Below are 24,410 nucleotides of genomic sequence, written 5' to 3'. Positions count from 1 at the left end.
GTCTTGTATATCGTCAGTGGAGAGAGATTTCTTGTTTCTTGACTACCTTTGTAATTTTAAACTTTGATATATGCACATGAGATTTAGGGTGTGAAAAGACAGAACAGACATTGTAGATAGACTAAAAAAGTATTCAGCTGTTTTGTGGTGAATGGTAGCATATTACCTTGGGTTCCTGACTCAGGATATGCCGGACAGGCTAGAGAATAAAAGCAAGGCTGTGCAGGGATGTGGCAGCCTACCAGATGTTGTCTGAAGTTGTGCTTTTATTTTAAAGATGCAGTTGACACCTAACCACTACAAAAATCTAGCCAGGCTGAATAAACAGGGTAAAAGAATGAAATGGAGGAGCCAAAAGCACAATATGTCAGTGATTTACTGCATAATGTTGGGAAAGTTACTGGCAGAGTCAAATATCAGAGTTTGTTGTCCATAATAGCTTATCTTCCTGTAAGTCAGATTCACAGTGTGATCATCTGGCATAAATCCCCAAGACATGATTGGGAGAGGGCCAATATGGAGTGAATACACAGAAAATGGGATTCCAATTTGACTCTAATTGTGAAATTCAAGTATTCTTAAATACCTCTCACAATTATGAAAGATCAAATAATTATTTTGAGAAACTAATATCAAAATAAGATAATATGAAATAAGACATAAGAAATACCCATTAATAGAAAATACTTAGAAACATACAAAACTCAGAAAAACAAGAATACCACTAATCCTCAAAACTAACTCTTATGTTTTCAATTAAACAGTATATTTGCTATTGCACTTACTAGAGCTGAAGCATTTTTCTGGTGTTTTGCATTTTTAAATTTCATTCATGCAACGACCCACTGAGCTGGAATATCATCAGTATTATTGCCAGTTTCCAAAGAAAGAGGACAAGGTGGAGATATTAAGTGACTTGCATAAGGTCTCTTATCAAGTCTGCACCAGAGCTAGGATTACAATTTGGAAGCTCTTGACTTTTTGTTTGGTATTCAACAGCCTAGACCATGACATTCCTCAAATCCAATTTCAAACTCTTGTAAAATAATAGAGGAACCATAAGGGAGCAAAATGCTAGTCAAAATAATGCTACCTTAAGTTTTGCCAGAAACTTCGATAGCACAAAGTTAGTCTACCTATGAGCTGATTATAGCATTTCCATGAGCAATAAATATCAGATTTTACTTTAAAAATGCATGACAACCTTTCCGAAGTAATTTTCTTCCTTAAAAATAATTTGAAAAATGTATTCATATCAGCCTTGCTATGTTTCATGTCATGTGTCCTGAAAACAGCTTAGTACGTAAAAGAGAAGGATTGAAATTATAATTGTGGTGTTGGGGAAACACCTAACCATGACATTGCTACCCTTATTACAGCTAGTTTTAAATAATAGCTTTAGATTCTAAATAATTTTAAAAATTCATCAATTAAGATTTCAGAAGATGATGTACATTGTGACTGTAAACTCCCTTGAAGGCAGAGAAAAATGATGGAGTTTATTAGAAAGGTTAGAATATAAAAAATATTAGTAGGAGACTGTCTTACTTGCCAAGGCTCATTTAATCCTCACTGTGATATGAAGCTGAAGAGAAAGCACAAACACGGAAGCAGGAATGGTGCCAAATGACACCAAACATTTCTACTGAGCACAAGATTAGCTGGAAATAACATAGGACAGCAAATATAGCTAAGATGTTTTTAGTTGATCCATAGTATCACAAAGTCACCAAATGAAAAGACAGAAGTTCTGCAGATTTTACTGCCATTGCACTCAGAACTGAAAACTGAAAACAGATTTAGACCACCACAGAAAATGGTGCTTTAAAAATTATAAAAAATTCAGCAGGAATGAGTGATTAGAGAAGATTAAAATAGCTTGCTGTATAAATGATAAATGATGACTTAAAAGACATGAGATAGCTGACTACAAATAGATCTAGTCAAAATATTGGAAGTGAAGGGAAGTTAACCTTTTGCTTCAAAAAACAAACAAAAGACCCCAAATTTGTTCATTTCCTTCTCCTAGAACCTGTCTGACAGCATGTAAAAGCAATGCATCCCAAAACAAAAAGTTTCCATTATGATTTCCTGGGTAGATATGACCAGCACATAGATCCAAAGACATGTTAAAGAAAAGTATCAAAAATAACACATTATTAAACACTAATTAAAATTATTAATTCATTTACTAATTTGAATCAAAAATGTCCAAATTGTGCTTTTGCTCCTAGAGACATTTTGAAACATGAAGTATTATCTGCAGGACAGTAGCAAAGGTCCCATTATGGAATCTGCTAAGTGACTTCCATGTCCAAATCTCTTCAGTATTCCCTTGAAGTGTGTATCTCTGTAAGAAATTCTAAATAATTCTTGTGACTTTTATTTATTTTTCTCCTGATTTCACTGTATTGTTTGCACAATTATACCGGTATGTGCTATCATGATTACTTTTCATCCTAGCCACTGAGTTGCATCTTGACAATGTATAAACAAATCCTTGTATTTTATAAGGTTTAAATATGATGGAGGAAAGAGGTCCATACCTGAGTGCTCATCAAATATTTTCCTAGAGAAATGTATTTCTTTAGAGGTTTATTTTCTAACCTTTACAGGGTTATTTTCTACATCCTGAGAACAAGGAGCATGTGGATAGGAGGGAAAATCCCTATTTTTCTGTGCTGACAGGTTCCATTTCCTCCAGCCCATTTGGGTGGTAGAAGGTTCCAGCACCATGAGTTAGTGCAGGACAATAAAAAGCTGCATCTCCATCCACCTGTACAGACCTTTTCCCCCTTTCCCCCCAGTCCTTGTGGATGGTGCTACTCCTGGGACAGAGTGCACTTCTTCCCCTTAGTGTTCCAAAAGCTTAAACAACTAATGTAAAGTAATATATCCTTGAAAGTGCTTATGTTTGTTGGTATGTTACTATTAATCTCTAGTTATTTTAATTTTTTTTAACAAGTAGATATGTTTTATTCACCTTCCATGAAGATAGTATGTGTCTCTTTGAGGACAGTGACAGCAGAAGCTGAAGTGAGATCTGCTATATCATTTTATCTTTCAGTCTTTCATTTTCTACAAGATGTGGCATATTGACACATATTGTCATTTATGCAGCTCCAGAAATGCCAGCTTAAAAGGAGCATTGTCCATGTTACAGATACGTGTCAACCCCTTCTTTAAAGTAATTGAAAGAGAACAAAAAGATAAACCATATAAAAATAAACAAACAAATTAATTAATTAATTAACAGGCAGGATATCTTTAAGAGAGAGAGAGAGAAGAATATTCTTTGACTTTAATGATGACTGGAAAAGCCCAGAATATTTTCATGTGAATTTAACTAAGCATCTTATAAATATTTTTTCTTTATTTCTGTGACCTAGATATAGTAATTCAACAAAAATGAATCTAAATCATAAAGAAGAAAGAATTTCTCCAAGACAAAATATGTTTTTTCTGTTAGCTTTCTGTCCTCTTTTCCCTCCTTCGCATTTCTCACTGCCATCATGAAATAGCCAATAGTCATGTTTCCAACAGATATGAAAAATTTTATAGGGGTTTTGCCAAGTAGTTATTTAATGGAGATAAAATACTTTTAACGACTGCTTATTACAGCAATTAATATTAATATTGAATTTTCCCAATGAAATACCAATAAAGTACCAATGCAAGATAAATCTATGTTGTAGGACATTTGATGCACAGAAGGCTATTTCAAATGCATAAATATCTTAAAATTTTCTGCAACACTATAAAAGTATTAATGTTATCACTGTTTCTAAAATGTAATTGAAAAGTAGAGAAAATATTTTATGGCCTAATCTTTTTCCCTTGATATAAATTTTAATAATTATTGATTCTTTAAGCTCAAACACATTACATCACAGAAAATTTCAGCTATTAAAGCAACAATTTAACCTTGATATTGACAAAAGTTCAGCTTTTAACTGAGGCTGGATAGTTGAAGGGTAGAGATTGCTTGGAAATGCTGAAAAGAGCAAAACCGAGGTGTTTTGGCCCAGAGACTGATCACATCACATAGTGCTGCTTTTTGACCAATACTATCATGTTTGATTTTTTGCCAGAATATTAAGCTTGGCCTCCAAATATCCCAGCAATTAGTTTCTCACAGTCTGTACTTACTGTACTTAGTGGATTTCATTGTGGAAATAAACATGAATGTTCAACCCTGTGTCTGTTAAGGGCTTTATCTTTTTAAGAAGGATTTGCAATAATCAGTTGTGCACTATGAATCTGTTTGAAAGCATCTTATAATAAATAGCAAAAATTTAGATTTGGAATTTAATGGTGTTTAGAGTAACTTGTCAGTGATGGAAATTTTGATATTAAAAATAATCCTCTACAGAATTACTCTTTTGCTATCACATAAATCTAATACAGGCTGTTCATTACTTACTGGCCCAGCTCTAAACATGATCACAAAATGATTTTTTTTTTTTTTGGGGTGGGGGGGAAGATGGGGCATGGAGAAGGGAAATGAAAGTGAATTTTATTTTTTCCTGTTTCCTTTTTAAAAATATAAATACATAAATATCTATAAAAGTAGCACAGTTTTATTTAATTTTCAGAGAGGATTTATATTTCTTAAAGATTTTCAATTTTGTTATTTCTATTTTTCCTTAGTAGACCCTATTTTTTCCTAAAGACACTGCAAGTAATACTTAGTTTATTCCAATACATAGACTCTTCTCTACTTAGTTAAAAAGTTTTATTTTTGAAAGGAAAGAAACAGTTCCAAGATGAAAGAACATAAATACATAGAAACTCCTGAAAGTATTACTAAACTTAATGAAGACAATTTTTTTAAAGCAAAATTAGGTATAAATCTTAAGAAAAAAATAAAAATGAGAGAAAATAGTAAGAGAGAAAACCCAAGTCATCAATATAAATATTTCCTAGCCTTCTAACAAGATTTATCTGATTTTTCTAATTATAACAGAGTTGTTGCAGATTAGCCTCGTTGGTAAATTCAGCATAGGAAAATGCATAAGGACAATCAATTCCAGAGACAATATTTCAGTACGTGGTAGAAATTTTAATTAGAGGGCATGTGTTCCTCTCAGTATTTTAAAATAAGAAACAGTTGTACAATTGGAAAATGCTGAAGTGAATTGCTTTCAAAACCCCTTTAACTTATATCCTCAAATTGTATATAGCTTTACATTTTTCTTGCAATTTTACCAAATCAGTTCAAAGGCAAATTTTGCATTTTACTGTGTGAGGAATCATTGTGATAGTGCATAGAGCAGCGCAGGGAGCAGAAGTCCAACAGGACTTTTATGATCGTGTCTTGACCCTACTCCCTAAAAGAAAAGCTTGGGAGTTACAGGAATGTAGAGTTTGACAAGTTGTTCCTTTTTTCTTTGCTTCAAGTTTTGTGTTTTCCGTGCACTGGCCCATGGCACAACTGGAAAGGGTTGTTGTCTTCCCCTGGTGCCAGGCACAGCCCCAGAGGGGAAGCAGCTGTGACATGGAGCTGCGCCTACACATACACATTTTATGGAAAGATGATGAGTTTCACAGTGATAAAGCAATGCATTGTCCTGCTGGTGCTTAGCCAAACTTTGTCAGAAAATGCTGGAAAAGTGAAGAAAGCCAAGACTTAAATTCTACTCCCCTCTTTTGCACTTCAAATTGACTGGTTTAAACTTTATGTCTTGCATGATAGGAATCTCATTTTAGCAACTTGTATTTTCATTCTGGTTTGACATAGAAATGTCAATGTTTAAGAAATGTTAATGTTTAAGAAAGAATTTTATAGATGTATGAAATGACCTAATTTATAAGTTTTCTTTTTAACTATACCAAGACAAACTAGTTACTTCTTGCTAGAATAATTAAATCAGCTACTGCATAGAACGATATATGTAATGAAGTGCACTGAATAAATAAATATGAAGTGCACTAACAGCTAAATGTTATTTGTAAACCACATTTAAAAGACATACTTGTCATATAGGAGGTATTTATTACCAGAAAGTATCACTTGAATAATAGGAAATTTGCGAGATACCTTATTAAATCTACAAGGAAACACGATTATTTCAGATATGTTTCTCTCACTATTTCATTTATTTCTGCATTTGTATGAGGTACAATGTTTGTGATTTTGCTGGTAGCTCAGAGATTATGGGTATAATTCAATATTCACAGATGTATATTGAAAGTGAGGTGCAGAAGCTGCCATAAATTCTTTCACATTGTAATGAAGATCCCACAGATCTTTGATTTTTTAATGAAATATTCAGTTGTATTGTGACCAGCAAGGCAATCAAATCTCAGTCATTCATGTTAGTCTTATTTGCACCCTTTGAATTTCTGCAGCACGTTTTCCTAACTGCTCATTTGAATATGTGAGAACCCACCAGACAACTACTTTTCTTTGTGTTACAAAAATATTGTAAATTTGCATTGCAAAGAACAACTACAACAGAGAAATATTCAATGTCCTATTCAAAGTCTATTTAAAATAGTACATAGAAAAACTGGGCAAAAATGAGTATTTTTATGAAATAACAATAGTTCACCAAATCCCATGTTAAATGGCTAAACAACAGAAGAAATACAGAGTGCAGTAGAGTGTTTAGAAAACATTGCGGTGGTAATACATGTGGTAGAAAACATTGGTGGTAATAAAGTGTTTATTTGTATATAATTTTCATAGGAGTCTTGACTTCTGGCAGATTTTCTGTAGATCTTTTTCTCCATGGATTTTTTTTAATGGTCTCTTGGTCATGCTTAAACTTCCAGCTGAGGTCACATCTTGTGTTAGAAGTTATATAAAAAAAAAAATTGAGACAGTACTTAGTCAAAAAAATGCTGGTCTGAATATTAAAAAGTGGAAACAGAGGCACTAAAAGCATCTTACTGAAAAGCCATGCAGCAATTTAGTGGAAGAGACAGTCAGTCATATTTGTGATAAAATAAGTGTTTAGTAAAATAACTTCAGCTACAGGCTCAATAAATGTACATAGTATTAACAAGATGCTAAGAACTGTGTAAGAACAGATACAGCTTTTTTCCCCTGGAGCTTCACAAAGATAAACACAATACTCTCCATGGAAAGTTTTCCCAATAGAGTGGTATTTGAAGTGCTGCGCAACTCAACAGCACAGGGGATACCAGATGTTCCCTGTCCATCAGCAACTGCACTAACCTTTTTATTCTTATACTTTGTTACTTTTATACCTTGTTACTCTACTGTGTTACCTCTCCAGTTTGGGTCAGTAGGGCTCTTTAAGCTAACATGTCTGTGCTGTTTTCATTTTGACTCCTGTGTAACATAAAATTACTGGGCCTCAGAAAACATCAGCAGTCTATGCCAAAATGGATCTTAGTATTCATTATATTTACATTTTGTAAATTATTTGCATTTATATTATTAAAGTATTAAGTATAATACATTGAATGTTCCCAATATTCAAATTAGCTATATACAGATATGACATCAAACATGCATAATCTGCACAGCAACATAGAAATATACAGTATTGAATTTGTCTTATGATAAAGGTCAGAGGTTTGTGTTCAAGGCAATTTTCCTGGTTTTCCAGGATGAAATTTGTGCATATATACAGTACATTATGGTTCCACAATGTATTTAAAAATACATAAATTTAGAGGAAAACACCCTTTTTCTTATTTTCTTCATTACTTTCTCTAAATGCTGTAACATAAAGTTGCCATGCTGAGTTGTTAAGCTATTTGACTGGCAGCTCTGCTGCATACATTCATTTAATAAAGCAGGCTGTTTTGCTGAGACTTAGGAGGACTGCCCATACATCTGTGTTGTATGTTCTCGTCTGGAAGGTGGGGTTTGGATCCTCTGGGATGGAGGCAGTCAAAGTGCTGATGGCTGTGACTGTGGCAGTTTTGTTCAGCAGGTATTCTGCGGACAATCAGTGACAATGGTTCCTTTTTCTAGCTTCATATATGGTTGCTACTGATTTAAAATACAAAACTTCCGATTTAGATGTTTGGAATAGAGGTTATTATACCTTTTCAGTCTGAGGAATGAACTAAGATTTAACTGTGAAAAGTATATAAATAGATTCTCTTCTTGCCTGAGTTGTTACTCTGATCTAATCAAAAGTAAGAACAGGTTAAAAAATAGTAACAGAGTTCTTGGCTGTAAGATATGGCCTATATTTGACTGTTGCCTAAATGACCTTTTTCTTACAAAATAAGTTTTCTCTACTTAAAGCTATGCATATTTTTGACATTTCTTTGGCCTACTAAAGCTAAAGAAAATGCAGTGCAGATGTGGGACAATTTCTTTTATTTAATTTCCATCCAAGTAAATTGATGTAAATAGAGAGACCTGCTGGCAGGTGGAATTTGCATACAAATTATGAAAATTACATGCACTTCAGAGGGGTGAGGCTAGATGAACTCAAGAAGTGTTGAGATTTTTTTCCTTCTTTTACCAAATCTTTCCCAGAAATAATGTGGTTATTCCCATCAGAGCTTTACTAGAATATATTTCTACTTGTGACCTCACAAAAAAAAAGAGCAAAGAAGCAAGACAATCTGTGTTCCTAGAGTTAAAGTGATTTATTTTTCTACTTTTTAATTCTCAGAACATAAGTCGCTGTCTTTTCTCACTTCTTTTTTTGTACTGAATTTACAGGGAAAATTGTTCTGATAGAAACATATTGATTGCAGTAAAGAATTGTATGTTACCTGCCTTGCACACCTCACAGCAATATTTAACTGGTGAGAAATGTGCTCTAACTGACACCAAACAAAAGCAGAGTTGTTTTTCATTTTAAGAGTTTGCTCTCTACATGGCCTTGAATGTTCATTTCTTTGACAGTAGATAATGATTCAGTCTCTTGCTTTGCAGTTTCTAGTTGGCTAAGTACTTAAAAAGTCAATATTGAATTTCTAAGGAGAAATCCACATATGATTACAGTAAAGCTCTGCTATCACAGCATTATATTAAGTGATGTATTGGTATATTTCACATCTATAAAAAATAAGAAGTTTAAATTTTACTTTTGAGCAGTATTTTAAAATGTGCTATGTTGATTTTATTGATAGTTTGATTCTTCTGAGTTCAGATGCACCCAAAGTGAAAAATTAAAAGTTAATTATTGCTGGAAAAATCATCCAAAGTCAGGGTAACTGTATGCTTAGAAACATAATTCTCTTTGTTCTTTATTTAAGGTTTAAAGCCAAGTGATCCAACCATGACTGGCAAAACACAGACCAGCAATGTCACCAATAAGAACGACCCAAAGTCCATCAACTCCAGAGTCTTCATTGGTAATCTGAACACAGCTATTGTCAAAAAAGGTGACATCGAAGCAATCTTTGCAAAGTACGGGAAGATCGTGGGCTGCTCGGTGCACAAAGGTTATGCCTTCGTACAGTACATGAGTGAGAGGCATGCCAGGGCCGCGGTGGCAGGAGAGAACGCCAGGATCATCGCGGGACAGCCACTAGGTGAGGATCTGTTCATCCCACTAAAATACTGCTTTCTCTTTCCTTTCTATTGAAATATCATCTGCCGCCGGTGCCTGCAGGACTAGTGAGTTTGTTTTGCTCATGTTCCATCTCAGCATATTTCCAGGATTTTGCAACCAACGGGGTCTTTAACATATGGTATGTTACCTAGTTAACATACCTAACTGCTTATTTATCAAATAGATCACTTCTGAAAACTTTATACTTATTTGAAATTCCACTGTAGTGAATATGATTACTCTTGTGAAGAAAAAATGACTATTTTTTCATAGCGTCTAGTAAATTTAGTGTAGTATAATAGGGCTCATCTAATAGATGAGGTCATCTTTCATGTAATGAGTCTAAAATGATACCCAGCCCAATGATGTGTCAGATTTTATACAGAGGCAAAAGAATAGTTTTTATTTGTCCTTGAAGTCATACCAAATCAAACTGCAACACAGTTATTTAGAGAAGTCTATCATTAAAAACTAGGATTGCACTTTTCCCACATAATACTGTAAACACTGTTCATCTGAATTCCAAATAAAAGAAAAAAAGTAATATTTTTTCTTCTAGTGCTTTGTCATGAATGTTTAAGTAAAATCAAATTGTTATATAATGCAACTTTTACCTCTGGAAGCTATTGTTAATTACCTATGTAGGCTGTCAATTATAATCTCTGGAGTCCATTACTAGACTTACCCATCATGTATATACAGTAGTAATGTGCAGTACAGCAAGATGTTTGGTAGGATTCAGAAGTCTTTCACTACAGCTCTGAGCTGTACTGCTCATATCCAACCCCAAGTGTGTAATGGCTATGTCAGGAAAAGGTGAAGTGTAGCTAGTGTTTTGCTGTAACAAGCCATAAAGAATGTATATGGCTTGTTCATTTTCAGTGTTGCAGGCTGGGGAAATTTATTTTTCTGATTGTTTGTAGAAACTGAAGCATTTGTGTTAGATAGGTTGTTCTTTTTTTCATAGCTGTTGAACAGTAATTTTAAGTTTCATAGCTCCTACTTTTTGGGTTCAAGAGAAAAACAGATTAAATAACTTCAATTGTATTCAAGGGGAGATTGCTTTCAAACTTCATTAGGAAAAGTCATATAGATGAATGAAATAAAAGAACTCAAGTGATAAAAGCAAGGCAGCAAAGTCAGTCTGTGGGATGGCATTATTAGAAGACATTTCCTGGAGCAGTGTTCTCCAAGCAATAGGCCATGTAATGCCATCAGTGCATTACTTACAGCTTCTTGCACACTGGTCTGACCAGATTTTTTAAACTGTGTTTTCCTAAGGCAATAGATCTGTTATTACTATGATTACTGTTGCTAGACTCTAAGTATCTCTTGTGGCATCTGTAATATGCCAAGCATTTTATACAAGGAAATGCCCTTGCACCACTCTGTGTACTTTTGTGCTTTCTGTAGCAGGAAAGTGAATTTGTTGCAAAGGAAATTAAGTGACCAATAATAACTTGAATTGTTTGAATATTTTAATAATAACAGAAATTGTTTACTCAATATTAAGTTTCAACTGTTTAATCTTAAAATACTTTGATTTTTCTGCACATTCTTCTGATGGCATATTCATTCCTCAGTTCCTAATATCTCAAGGAATATAAAGAATAAGCAAATTGAGATTTTCTTTTTTCTGTTCCTAATTTGCTCTTTTTTATATGTGAAATGCAGTTGATATCAGTATGGTTTGGCAAAAATAATGAATTTGTAACTTCTCATAAAAGAAATTGTTTCTATGAATTATTTAAATAGGCAGTAGACATTAACAATTACCACACATTAATGAGTAGATGGCTGAGAAAATTTACTTGGATTTTGACCCAGAACATCCTGGGCATAAATAGTTCATTATTGTGAAACTTCTTGATGAAAATTAGTTTTTCTCTGTCCTGAGAGCTTGGCATTCTGAGACAAATAGAACTAAAGAATTTATGTCAACAGTCAAGTTATGGAAAAGAACAAGAAAATACCGTTACAGATGTACAAATAACTTGTTTAACATAGCTGAATTTTCTATTAAATTGAATTAGAATAAATTAGTAATATGAGGGCTGGATGATAGCCAGATAAGGAAAGCTATTTGAACAAAAGAATATTTGAAAAATATTATCCCATGGTATATGCTTGATACTACTACTATACACTCTGCTACTCAGTACCTAACAAAAGAATTATTAACTTCATTTAGACTGTGTTAATAATGTACATTAACTCTTTCATGGTATGGTCAACTGAGCCATTTACATTAGCTCCTGCCTTTTATGGACTAATGCCATTCAAAATGATGCAGCTTTATCCATGAGTCAGAAACTATTCACATGTACGTATCTGAAATTAAAAATTGAACCTGTAAATTCTTATAGCTTTTAGAGTGCTACACAGTGCACTGTCTAAATGTTTCCTCTGAGGTGGAGCCAACAAAAGTTGAGGCTCAGTAGGTATATAACAAAGCATTTTGTTTAGTAAATTCCTCAACTCAGATGTACAAATCTAAAACACTGGTATTACCCTCAGTCTTACCAGCTTTCTGTGGGTAATTATTATTGGCCTGTTGCTCTCATCCATCAACTCTGAAGTATCTACTGATGTGTTTAGTGGTCAGTGCTATGTAATGGTGGTGCCATGGATACTGCAACTTGACAGAAAAGGATTTCATGAGCTGTGTGATTATTTCCAAGCTTCCTGTTTCATAAAGTGCAACACACTCTATAAAGCTGTGGGGTAGAGATCATAAAGGAAGACAAAAAATATGCTTGGGAAATTTATGGCCATTATTGTGAAGTTTGGTGTCATTTCTTGAAGTAATATTATGTCTTCATGGGGATACGCATGTTTTCCTGCCCACAGGACAAAGACAGGTCAGTATAGGGCACAGGAGACTGCTTCACAGTGATTATTTTGTAAATTGCTTCAGGCTGAGGTTGAGAAACTATTGAAGTTGTTCTAGGACAAAACTGCAAGTTGTGTTCTTCGTTGTAGGAACACATCCACATTATTAACTCTTCTCAAAAGTTTTTCACCCATTTAAGCACACCTTGGTTAAAGATACAAGGTAAATAAAAATTATTTTGAGAAAGTAGTGAGTCTTTCTTTGAACTTTACCAAGGGTGATTTCATCCTTCTCTGGTGAGAGAAGTATTAGACACCCGCTTGCTCAAAAATGAATGGTTGCAAGTCCCTCATTGCAGCTGTGGGCTGAGGAAATGAGCTGTAACCTTTCTCGTAGCCTGAACACAGAATTCGAGGTGCAGCCTCACCGATGCCAAGTGCAACAGGATGATCACTGCCCTGGTCCTGCTGGCCACACGTTCTCATACAGGCCAGGATGACAGTGGCCTTCTGTGGCCACTCCAGCTCATGTTCAGCTGCTGTTAACCAGCACTGCTGGGTTCTTTTCCTCCAGCAGATTTCCAGCCATTCTTTCCCCACTCTGTAGCTCTGCATGGGGTTGTTGTGACCCAGATCTAGGACCAACACATGATCTTATTGAACCACATCAGTGGCCTTAGCCCATTGATCCAGCCTCTCCAGGTCCCCCTGTAGTGCCTCCCACCCAAGTTGGTGTTGTCTGCAAACTTGCTGAGGGTGCACTTCATCCCCACACCCAAACCATACATAGATTTTAAAATAAAGATATACATAGCAGCTTCTGTCTAAAATTCTGGTATAGCCATCGGATCAACTTCTAAATAATGTCTCTTTGATTATTCTTGGGTAATAGTTCATAGCCTTTTATTTTATAATACCTTAATTATTATGCCTATTTTTTGTCTGTTTTCATGCACATTTTTATGCCAGGAAAATTTCTTTAACTTGAGAATTTTTCATCATTTGTGCATATAAGCCAGGCCATCTCACAGGTATCTTATAAAAACAAGTAAAATGGTGTAAGTCTCCTACTTTTGTTCTTTTTCACAGAAGACACATGGAATTTCATTCTTGGATCCTTAGGAAAAGGAAAGATTACAGTACCCAGACTACAAGAGATGCTGTAATTCTCCAGCTGATGCCCTTTTTAACTAATACATTAGTCCATCTGTAGCTTTATTCCTGTTTTGTTGCTGCAAATATTACTCACCTGTGTCACCTTCAGGTCTAAATTAGATGCAGTATCTGAATACCAAGTGAGTGCATATTGACAAGTAATCTAAGGTAAGATGCTGGTTGCAGATATTTATTTTGGGAGACAGACACTTTTACACATCCTTTTGAGAAGCACAAGAGCCCTGAAGGGGCTTTTTAAATTATAACTACTCAGTAGAAAATATCCAAGGAGAATAGCAGGTAATAAAGGGAAGTTTTAGAGAGACTCAACATATACCTTTGCTGCAAATTGAACTGATGTGATAATAGAGCTGTTTTATCTTTTGTTTCCCTTGCCTCTACTCAAAACATATCTCTTCTATTTTATGTTTGTAATGTCTAACAGTGAGAGACTTACATGTGCATTTGTAGAACAAGGACTCTCCAGACTGAAACAATTTTTCACCTCAATCTGAGCTACAGAAAACATTAATTGTGTCACTAAAGTTTCTGTCTTAAAAGGAATAAATCCTTTTGCTGGTTTAGTGAACTAATTTGTGAAAAAAGCACTTTGGCTTAAAAAATGACAGATTTATCCAAATTTTCTGGATGACTAATGTTTACCTAAGCCAATGATAGGCTAAGATATGAAAGTCGAATCGGAATTAGTGGTTATTCCATTTCCACTTAGTCATCAGTTTTCATTCAGTACCATGGAAGCATACCAATCTTTTATTTGTAAAAACATAATTCATGATTTATTAGAGCAATCTTGGTACTCTTACCCATCTACCTCCCACTAATGCAATGGCAGCTTTTATCAGGAATGCAATGTTATCTTGTTTTAAAGACTATAGTGGAGCAGCAACTGAAAAGGTTTTTTATTTTGCTTCTATAAATTTATAAAGACTTGAGTTTTAATGTCAGTCAAAACATTCTAGTCAAGAAAATGACTATCATATAGAAACCACATAGATTGCACTGATATAATCAAAAAAATGGGAATATTTTGATGTATATTTTAATGAGATATTAAAAACAAAAAAATTGTCTACACATAATGATTAATCATATATTCAAATTCTATTTTAAGTCATATAGCATTAGGAGACTGTATATTGCATTTCACACTACTAGAAGGGCAATGCACTTCATAAAAAATTCTTTGGACCATTGTAACTTCTGCAGGCTCACATTCTAATATATTTTGCTTTTATACAATGGAGCATTACACCATGGAGTAAATAATCTGAAAACTGTAACTCAGTAATATGCAGGTAATCTTCTAAGCAAGTGAGAATTAGAAAGCAAAGTTCTGATAAGCCATGAAAGCTTTATAGCATATGGTTCTCAATACTTGAATGCTGGACTTCAAAGAATATTATATTCATCTGGTAAAATAATACATTTTTTTAATGAATAGTGTTTAAGCAAAAGCAAAACCACTCTTGTGAAACGCTATATAAAGAGTTATCATTATCATGTAAGTTTGAGAATAAAGTTTAATAAGCAAATACTTCAATCAGTATAGTAAATTATCCATAAGCCTATAAAACTTGTGATATGTTGTGAGTCTTGGCTTATGGTGGGGATGACTTTTGCATTTGCTGAACTCATATAATTATGTGTTGATTACTTCAAAAAGTGATAGCAATTCATTTTTGTAAAATAGCCATCAACATCCAGGCCAGGTTTTGAGGAAGTTTATTTGATCAAGGATTTTTTTATGTTGAACTAAACATGAAGTAATGATAGAGCAAAAAGACCAAGTGGTCTTCTTCCAAAATCAAACAAACAGAAACAAAACCCAAAAGATAGTGCATTTGTAGCCAAGATGAACAAAATGCCTAGTGTCACAGGGACCTAGAGTGAAACTAGGGATATCAAGCCAGGCTTGCACTGTCTTTACTAATTCTTTCCCACTAAATCTCATTTTAGTTAATGTCTTCATCATCAAGCCCTTTGACACACACAGATTGTTACAGAACATCTGAAAAATCATTAATTATATTTCCACAGCTTAGCTCAGAGATGCTAAATTTTACCCACTAGAACTTACTCTTTTATTCCATTATTCCAACCTGTTGGAATAATGGAATATTTGGGAGCCATTGTGATCCTGTTTCAGCCTACTCAGTGCAGGATCAGGGATCCTATCCAAAGCTATCTCATAGGTGTCAGCCTTTTTTGCTGAGCCCTTTTGCTACCCATGCCATTGTGGTCTTGGTGAAGCCTGTGCAACAGCACACATGAGTGTCAAGTCTTGCTGTAGAGTGTTGTGGCGCGGTACGCGCTCCTCTCGCCGCGGCACTCCGAGCCGTGCCGGGCTGGGCGGTGAGGGAAGAGAACGGGCGGCCGCTTCCCCCTGCAAGCTCTGCAGTTCAGTTCGTGGCATGCGGGGACAGACGAAGGTGACACGGGACTTGGGGGGTGAACGGGATGGTTTTATTCACTGAGCCCCAAGACCCCGGCGGGCGGGGGGCAAAGGTTTTATACAGAACTCAGGAGGACGGGTGTAGGAACAGCAACCAATGAGGGAATAGCAGGGGAGGAGTTTAGGGCAGAACTAACATCTGGAAGCTGAGGAGGGGGCTAGAATGAATGACAGGGAAGGTTCTAGGGAAAGGGGCAGGGAAAGGGGGGTTGGGGGGGGGGAAACAGATATTAAACTAATATTATATGAAAGAAAAACACACCACCGCATCTCCCTATTTTCCTTTACAAAAAGAAGGAGAATTTTGTGGTTTAAGCAAATTAATAAAACATGCAAATAATATAAAATCATATGACAACATTGTAAATTACTTAAAGGACATGAAAGACACATTATTGCATTTATAGGGCAGGAAGAGTAGTAACAGCCTAAATCAGACATAAGACTGCACAAAACTTGCTGTTTTGCTGCTCTGAGTAACAATTTAAAATAATGTAAATAATTGAAATAATTGAAATAGAATTGAAATAATTGACAGAAATTAAACTAAAAAATTTAATTAGAATGATTAAAATTATAACTATCTAATTTAAATAAAATAATTAAATGGAATTATTGGAATTGAATATAATAAAAGATCAACTAAATATAACTAATAAATTTTTAAATTTCGCAGCAATGCAGCAAGCCTGAAGCGATATGGTAGCTGAGTGATTCCTGTAGCAGTAATGGTTAAACACAGTCTTTAAGTCAAAAAATATCAGAAAAGACTGAATTAATTATAATTACAACAAAACAACTTAATATAAAATCAAATTGTAACATTATATATTATTAAAAAAACATAAATTGAAAGACATTAAAAAATGATAAACTAATTGTGATTACAACATATGAAACATATAAAAACTTTATTTGGAATATATAAAATTGTCTTAAATGAAAGTCCAAATTAAGGGTACAAAGCACAGCAGGATTTGTGACTTCATCTGATTTAGAATTTGCTTCGTTACGGCGTTTGCGATGTTCAGCTTCTTAAATTCTTAAAGCAGAGTCAGCGGATAACGGGGCTTGTCTTAAAGCAGAGTCAGCAGATAGCGATGTAGTTTGTTCAATTTGAATGTTTGTTTGCGAGGTGGGCATAATATCTTGAGTATTAATTAATTGGGATGATTTTTTTTTCTATAAAATATAACTCAACAAACAGATTATTCAAAAATAATCAAAAGCAAAAAGAGGAATTTGTAGTTAAATAAAAAGGAATATTGGGTAGGGTACATTAAGGAATAGGATGGGAGAATCAGACAATCACTTAATTAGTGATTGCCATGATTAACAGGGGGTATTGGTAAGGGGTGGACCGGGGCGCCGCCATTTCAGGGGGAAGACAAAATGGCGGATCCTCAGTCCCGGGTTTCGGCTCCATTTCCTCGGAAGAAGATCCCTCCCGACCTTCCCCCCGGAGGAAGAGCCAGAAGAAGGATTGGGGAATATCCAACCCCGCCTCCCCCAACAGGGACTAGCCTCGTGCAGGGACGGTGCAGGGCTATTGGGAGAGAAATGGGACTGGCGGGAAGCCAGGGGCGGAAAAGAAGGGTCAAGGCAGGAAAATGGGTCCCGAGCGGCGTGGCCAGCGCCATCTTGGGAGGGGTGCCAGATACACTGCACTTGGCCTGAGCAGTGTCCGGCAGGGCACTTGGGGCGGCTCGGCCACAGCAATCCCCAAGGGAGGATAGGAAAGGGTTTTAGGAAAGTCCGAGGGGATGGGGGCATAGGGAGCTTCACAGAAGGAAAAAGGGGAAATTTATAGGAGGGGGGGGGGGCCGCCCGACGCAGCTGGATGTCGGCGCAATGCGTGGGTGTAAAGGGCCCCTTTTAACAACGCTCCTATAGCTAACGTGTCGCCCTCTTAGCTGTTCCCTACTGGTGTCTTTTCTACCCCCTCCGTCCAGCCCAGAATGGGGAGGGGAGGATAGAGAAGACAACTTTTTCGAGGAGAAGAAAAAGCGATCCAATCTAGGTCCCCACAGAAGACTAGGCGAAGAATAGCACTCAGTGCTAGCTTCCCCCAGAAAAGGAAAACCCACCCGCTTGCCAGGGACATGCATGGCTACAGCCCCAGTCTGGGCGCAGACGGGGGTTAAAACGCAAGAAAAAAAAAGGTGGCAGACCCAGCCGCCCGTCGGGGCGATCCCCACCCCGTGTAGCCTACCTTACCTTGCAGGCTCGGATGGAGATGGCTTGAATCTTCTCCTCGACTCGATGGAAAAGTCGCGCTGAAAACTGGGGATGTTCTTTCCCGGTTTTGGCCCTTCCGGAAGCCTGGGTGTTCCCGTTAAACCAAGACTCGTCCCCGAAGCCTTGGTTTCGGCCACTATCAGCCTCCGGTGGTCTCGCTGCAGATGCTGACCGAGGAACCTCTTCTCGGTCAGTCCCTCTTCAGGCTCCCCCGAGCCGCTGCCAAAACCGCTCTCTGTGTCCTCAGGTAAGTCTGCCCGCTAAAAAGCTCTGCAGCCCGGCTGCCCGTGCAGCGCGGCTGCTCCCGGGCGGGAAGATGGCGAGAACAAAGAGGGTCCCGGAGCGTCAGTTTTTCGCTCGGCGCTCAGCTCCTCATAGCATCCGGCAGAGCTTTTACGGCCGTAGATTTTCCTCTTCCCTCCTTCTTCTTCTGTGAGGCGGGCGCCCCCATGAATTTGCCCGTTTTTTTTACAAGACGAAGGAGGGAACCATCCTCTTGCTACCATATGTTGTGGCGCGGCATGCGCTCCTCGCCGCGGCACTCCGAGCCGTGCCGGGCTGGGCGGTGAGGGAAGAGAACGGGCGGCCGCTTCCCCCTGCAAGCTCTGCAGTTCAGTTCGTGGCGCGGGGGGACAGACGAAGGCGACACGGGACTTGGGGGGGAACGAGATGGTTTTATTCCATGAGCCCCAAGACCCCGGCGGGCGGGGGGCAAAGGTTTTATACAGAACTCAGGAGGACGGGTGTAGGAACAGCAACCAATGAGGGAATAGCAGGGGAGGAGTTTAGGGCAGAACTAACATCTGGAAGCTGAGGAGGGGGCTAGAATGAATGACAGGGAAGGTTCTAGGGAAAGGGGCAGGGAAAGGGGGGTTGGGGGAGGGGAAACAGATATTAAACTAATATTAAATGAAAGAAAAACACACCACCGCAGTAGAGGACCATAGATACGTTTCATCTAATAGTGGATAATTTTCCTATGTCCCTTATTGTTACACATTTTGGCATCTGCCAATACTTCATACCTTCTATTGTTGCAGTAAGATCCCATAGCCATAGAAGCAGATTATAAACCAGTTGTTTCATGCTCTTGAACACAGAAACATGATTAAATCTTGTTGTCAGTCCACAGTCCTGCTTCCTGTGCATTTCTATAATCAATATTTCCTCATCCTAATGTGACCATTGACAAGAACCATTCCTTCCGCTATCCATGCATGTAAAGAAACTCATATAAAGGTAGGAAGGAAGAGTCATTTTTAATAATCATCCCCCAGCAGTTCAGGGCAGGGCACAGTTGTGCAATTGATGTATGCTTGTTCCAGAAGAGCAAGCAGAATTCTTCTTCATGAAAGAAAAATCCATATATTAATAGAATGACCTGTTTCCTTAGATTGAGAATACTTGGAATAAGAATAAGTGAGTTTTACTCCTCATATTTTACAAAAGTTTATGTTTCTCTTTTAATGGGACTTGGTCAATTCCAAGTGAAGCTAAAATTTAAATCTATTTTTCATGTTCAGAAAAGCACATATCAATAAAGTAGTTTAGTTATGAGGTGAACTTATGGGGATGAAATTTTCCTTATTTTTGCTTGGTGTCTCTTTCTGTGAAATTCTTTATATTATCATAAAGTGAAAGTTTGCAAAGTTCTTCCTGGAGCAAGGTTTTGTACTTTGAGCAGGCTGATGTCAGCCCATGCAAATGTTAAGTATGCCCTCCATCATAATGCCACAAATGATGACCTGATGTTATTGAAAAAAATCTTTTCTTCAAAGCTTTTTAAAGATGCATATAAAGATACATTTAGCCTTCTACATGACCAGCTCATCTTTAAAATCACAGACAAGGTGCTATTATGGGATCTTTCTAGGTCCGTCTCTGCTGTTTGACACGTCTGTATAGAGCACAGGGTCCGTCTGCATAAAATGTTACTTTTTTCATAATTTCCTTCTTGGGATTCATAAACACTTTAACTCTTCTTTCAAAATGGGTCTGAAATATCCTTAGTAATTTTGTAAGAGCTTTTCAAAACATTTAGATGATGTTATCTCAAAGATGTCTGTACTAATCCTTTATTATGTGCATACCTTGATAAGATTGTTGTTGTTTTGGGGGCTTTTTTAGCAAACCATATCCAGTAGGTCCTTCTGTATTTGGATTTAGTGCTGTTTAATTTCTGTTGCAGGTCTGTAAGAAGCTACAAAAAAGAGTTTTCCTTTGTGCCAGACAGAATTCTCTACCTTTTCTTAAATATACTTTGATTAGTGAGTGCTGGAATTACTAAAATTGTATAGCGGATCTATAATGTTAAATTCTGAACTGTCATAACATTATGGAGTGATAGAAACATTGTTATGATAGATTCTCTCATAATATTTGCCTCCAAGTCTTATGTGGAATGCACTGTACAAAACCAAGATCGCTAGGATGCTGTGCAATTTTTGGTGTGGTATGCTAGGGGGTCTTGTAGTCTACAGCTTCACTTTTTTTTCTTGCTCTAGTTTAATTTCATTTGATAGACTATTTTGTATGCATTTGGCTTCTTTCACTTCAAATGGAATCTCAGCAAGAATGAGTTAGATATTTTCTTCTTGATCATTTGACAATATTTCACTATTACATTTTTACTGATGATGTTAAAGTTGCTAATGTCTTGTCACCTGTTTTTTTTTTTTAATGTGTGCCTGCCATATATACTTTTCTTCTCATTCTTTTGTTAAAACATTTCATTGGTGATCTCTTTCCAAAAGGTATGGAGAAATTCACTTCTGCTATGGGTTGTGTGGAAAGGGCAGAGAATCAGAAGATTTCTTATCTAAATCTGACAGGCCAGTTTTTATCTTTCTAATCTGCAATTTGAGGTTTGGGGGTTTTCAACAGATACTCAACACTGAATGGTGACAGGACAGAATAATGCTATTTTAGATTACTACAGAACCTGGGTAAGTCCCAGCTCTGTTATTTGTCTTTGGACTATGATTGCTAAAACCTTGAAATAGATTTGCTTCTCAAGATGTCATTCAGCTGTTTGGAGGAGAAAGTATAGCAAATATTTTTCCTGCCAGAATACTGATGGAGCATGAAAAAGTCTTCTTCTAATCATAGTCTAAATTCATGGCAGCTGGTATTTAGCATGATGAACTTTTAGGATCACTCTTCCTTTCTTTTCCTTCTTAACAGCAAGTTCAGCTAAAATGAAAGTGTTCTTTTTTCTGTTTAGTTAACTGAGACAAGAAATGTTTTGAGGGCATATTTGCTGTCTCAGGTTTGATTTCATGTCTTAAGCCTACTTGGATTTCACACCTAAGGAAAATACAGAGGAGGAAATCTGTTTCTTTCTCAGGTTTCACACTTAATCCTGCAATTATTTCAACAGCAGACAGCCTCATCAGCAAAACTGTGTAAGTCATGTGTATTAGAAAAAAAACCCAAACTTAGTTGTTTATAACTTATTAATAATTCAGTTAGTTTTCAGCACATCATACTGGCAAAGAAAAATTCACAGGCAGAAAAGAAAGGAAAATTTGACAAATTAGATGCTCTTATTCTATACTACTTCTCCCGTTTCCAGAAGAAACATTGCTATTAATGAGCTCCACCAAAAGCTTATGAAATTTCAAGTAAAAGTAATTTTCTAGGTATTTTAATTACTCAGAACGGAACACTATTTATATCCTTGATTGCTGTAACCCTTTAAGTGACTTCAGTACCTCCTAAAAAATTAATAGAAACTGAATCAGACAATTTTTCATGGCAAGACTTATAATTTTCAAAAGGCCAACTGAAAAAGGATTAGGTTGGATTTTAGTTTACCTTAGAGAATATATCATATTACTTACAAAATGATAATATAGCTTTAAGAAGACATTGTCTCTGTTCCAACCCAACATGGAATTTCTAATTTGATATACATGAAGTACAGATATGTGAGTTTCCTCAGGTTTCTCCCACTAAATCATAACAGTCAGGTATCTAAAAGCTGGGGATTTACACTAACTTTCCCCCAAAAGAAGTACAATCATTTTCACAACTAAGGACTAAAGTGGACAGGAGTTTCTTGAAAGTCTTTGCTTCCATGAGTAAGATTTTTTTTAGTCAGCTCTGTTTCTTGTTTACCTAGTCTCCACAATGTAAGTGTGTACTGACTTGATATTATCCAAACACTTTTATTCTAAGCACAGTTATTCATACACATTGTTAAAACCTCATAAAAAACAACATACCTAACTGACTGCTGTGGTAATTTGTAGTAGATATCTATCCCACCTATCCTACTGTTTGAAGTTAAATGTCAAATTCTAATCCTCCTGTGCTTTGTTTCATTCTGCACCTAATGCTTCTCGAAATCATGAAAAAGAGGAACAGAATGTAATGTGTTTGAAATGTGGAATTAACTTTCAGACCTTGAAATAGAGAGGGAAGTACATAATATTTTCTAGTTCTACAACTGTAAGGTTTCTTGACTCACTTAATGAAATGATGTCTATTTAGTGTTTCATTTAAGGAACACAGTATTTTACTGAAAATAACAAGTGTAAAACAAAGAGTAGACAAACAAATAGACACTAGATAACAGGAAAACCTGCACTTGGCAAAATCTGAAGCCATTTCAAGCTGTGATTCACTTCTCAGCTGTATGATAATTCAATATCTTAAATTTTAAAGAGACACTTAAAATACTTATTTTTGATGATTTCTTAAAGTAAATTTTATCTCTTGATTTGATACTGTCACAGTTTTTGTTAAATTGTAGCATAATTTTTGTTGGACACCTCATCTAGTCCAACAACCTACTCAAAGCAAGGCTGACTCAAAGCAGTGAGCAGCCCAAAAGGTTTGTCAGCTACTTTCCAAATCACCCATGCAACCCATACTTCCAGTCTTGGCTGCGAGGGTGCCATAGGTTGTGTCAAAGACCTTGCTGAAGAGGAAGGGCACTTAAACTACCTCTTCCCCCACCCACTAAGTTATTCACCCCATCACAGAAAGCTCACTGGGCTGGTCACAGTTTCCCTCACTAAATGCGCTGACTGCTCCTCATTATTGTGCCCTTCATGAGTCTGGACACAGGTCCTAGGTTGATTTGCTTTTAGTTGTTCAATTTGTTTTGTTGGAGTTGTCCACCTTCAATACCAAAGTTCATCCTGATCACAGAAGCAGGCCTTACATACATGTTAGTCAGCAACAGATTCATTGTCCTGCTCCAAGCTGCACAGATCATACACAGACAGTTCCTAAACAACTTGAGGACATGATTTGCTTTTTCTTATGCTCATTTTTTTCCCCTCCTCAACCTCTTCCAAGTTCTGCACCTTTACCACATTACTTCATCTAAAAATATTCTACTGCAGTCTTCTCCTAGCCTATTTTCCCAGTTTTTGTTAACTTCACAAATCTATTTGGTATTTATAAGAGCTTGTCCCAGAAATGTCTCTCTAATTCATGGCTTCTGTCAAGTCACACTGACCTTATTTTTTTTAAATGTGTAGTGTTTTTCCAGACTCAAACTGCTACTTTTTGGTGATGTCAGAGTCTGTGATTAATCATCTGCATGCAAAACTTAATGTTTCCAATTGAGTGAGATAACACTGATTATGCCCATAATTCCCCTGAGCCTATTTCTTGTCTTTGAAGATAAGTGTAACATTTGCCTTTTTCCAGTCATCAGGAAGCTCTCCTGATTTCTCCCACCATTCAAAGGTGATGGAGAGCAGCCTCATAATAATATTAACCAGCTCTTTTACTGTCTCTGGATGCATTTTGTCAGATCTCATATTTATTTACTACACTAAGAATTTATATTTCATTATATCATTATGAAAGCTTAACATTCAAAGAAAAGCAAACACTACTTTAATTCCTATCAAAATCATTAAATTTTTTGGCAGTTTTTTTTCCACAATAAAAAAATTGCTTTTTTTTTTTTCTTTTTAACTCAAGATCAGTAACAGGATTGTGAATTTAGTTCTGATTTTAAAAGGTTCTTGTTTTGTAAATGCAGGTTATAGTTACTCCAGCAGCTGATCTGGATGGTATCCATAAAGGTGGCAGTTCTCCTGCAAATTATGTCAGAACATTTATGAAAGAAATAATGCAGCAGTGCTCTGAAAATCTGTGCAAAGTTATAGGCTGGTATTTTGAAACCTTATGAAATTGGGCTAGAGGTAATAGGTAGGATGACAATTTTCTGCACTAGTAAAACATTTGGGCAAACG

At 36.4% G+C, this 24,410-nt stretch overlaps 1 protein-coding gene across 13 annotated transcripts in view; it reads left to right on the top strand.

Annotated features, from left to right (window-relative positions):
- Positions 1-24,410, top strand: part of RALYL (RALY RNA binding protein like) — a 372,311-nt gene that overhangs the window by 173,185 nt on the left and 174,716 nt on the right. For all 13 annotated transcript variants that reach the window (XM_021550594.3, XM_077783049.1, XM_077783051.1 and 10 more), the window contains one exon: positions 9,196-9,474. In XM_021550594.3, the coding sequence (XP_021406269.1) occupies positions 9,219-9,474 (256 nt within the window). In that variant the 5' untranslated portion in view covers positions 9,196-9,218. The remainder of the gene's footprint in view (positions 1-9,195; positions 9,475-24,410) is intronic.

Source organism: Lonchura striata, chromosome 1 (assembly GCF_046129695.1).
Source record: "Lonchura striata isolate bLonStr1 chromosome 1, bLonStr1.mat, whole genome shotgun sequence".
Classification (NCBI taxonomy): domain Eukaryota; kingdom Metazoa; phylum Chordata; class Aves; order Passeriformes; family Estrildidae; genus Lonchura; species Lonchura striata.
The sequence above is the reverse complement of the archived record's forward strand: the minus strand, read 5'-3'. Positions and strand labels throughout refer to the sequence as shown.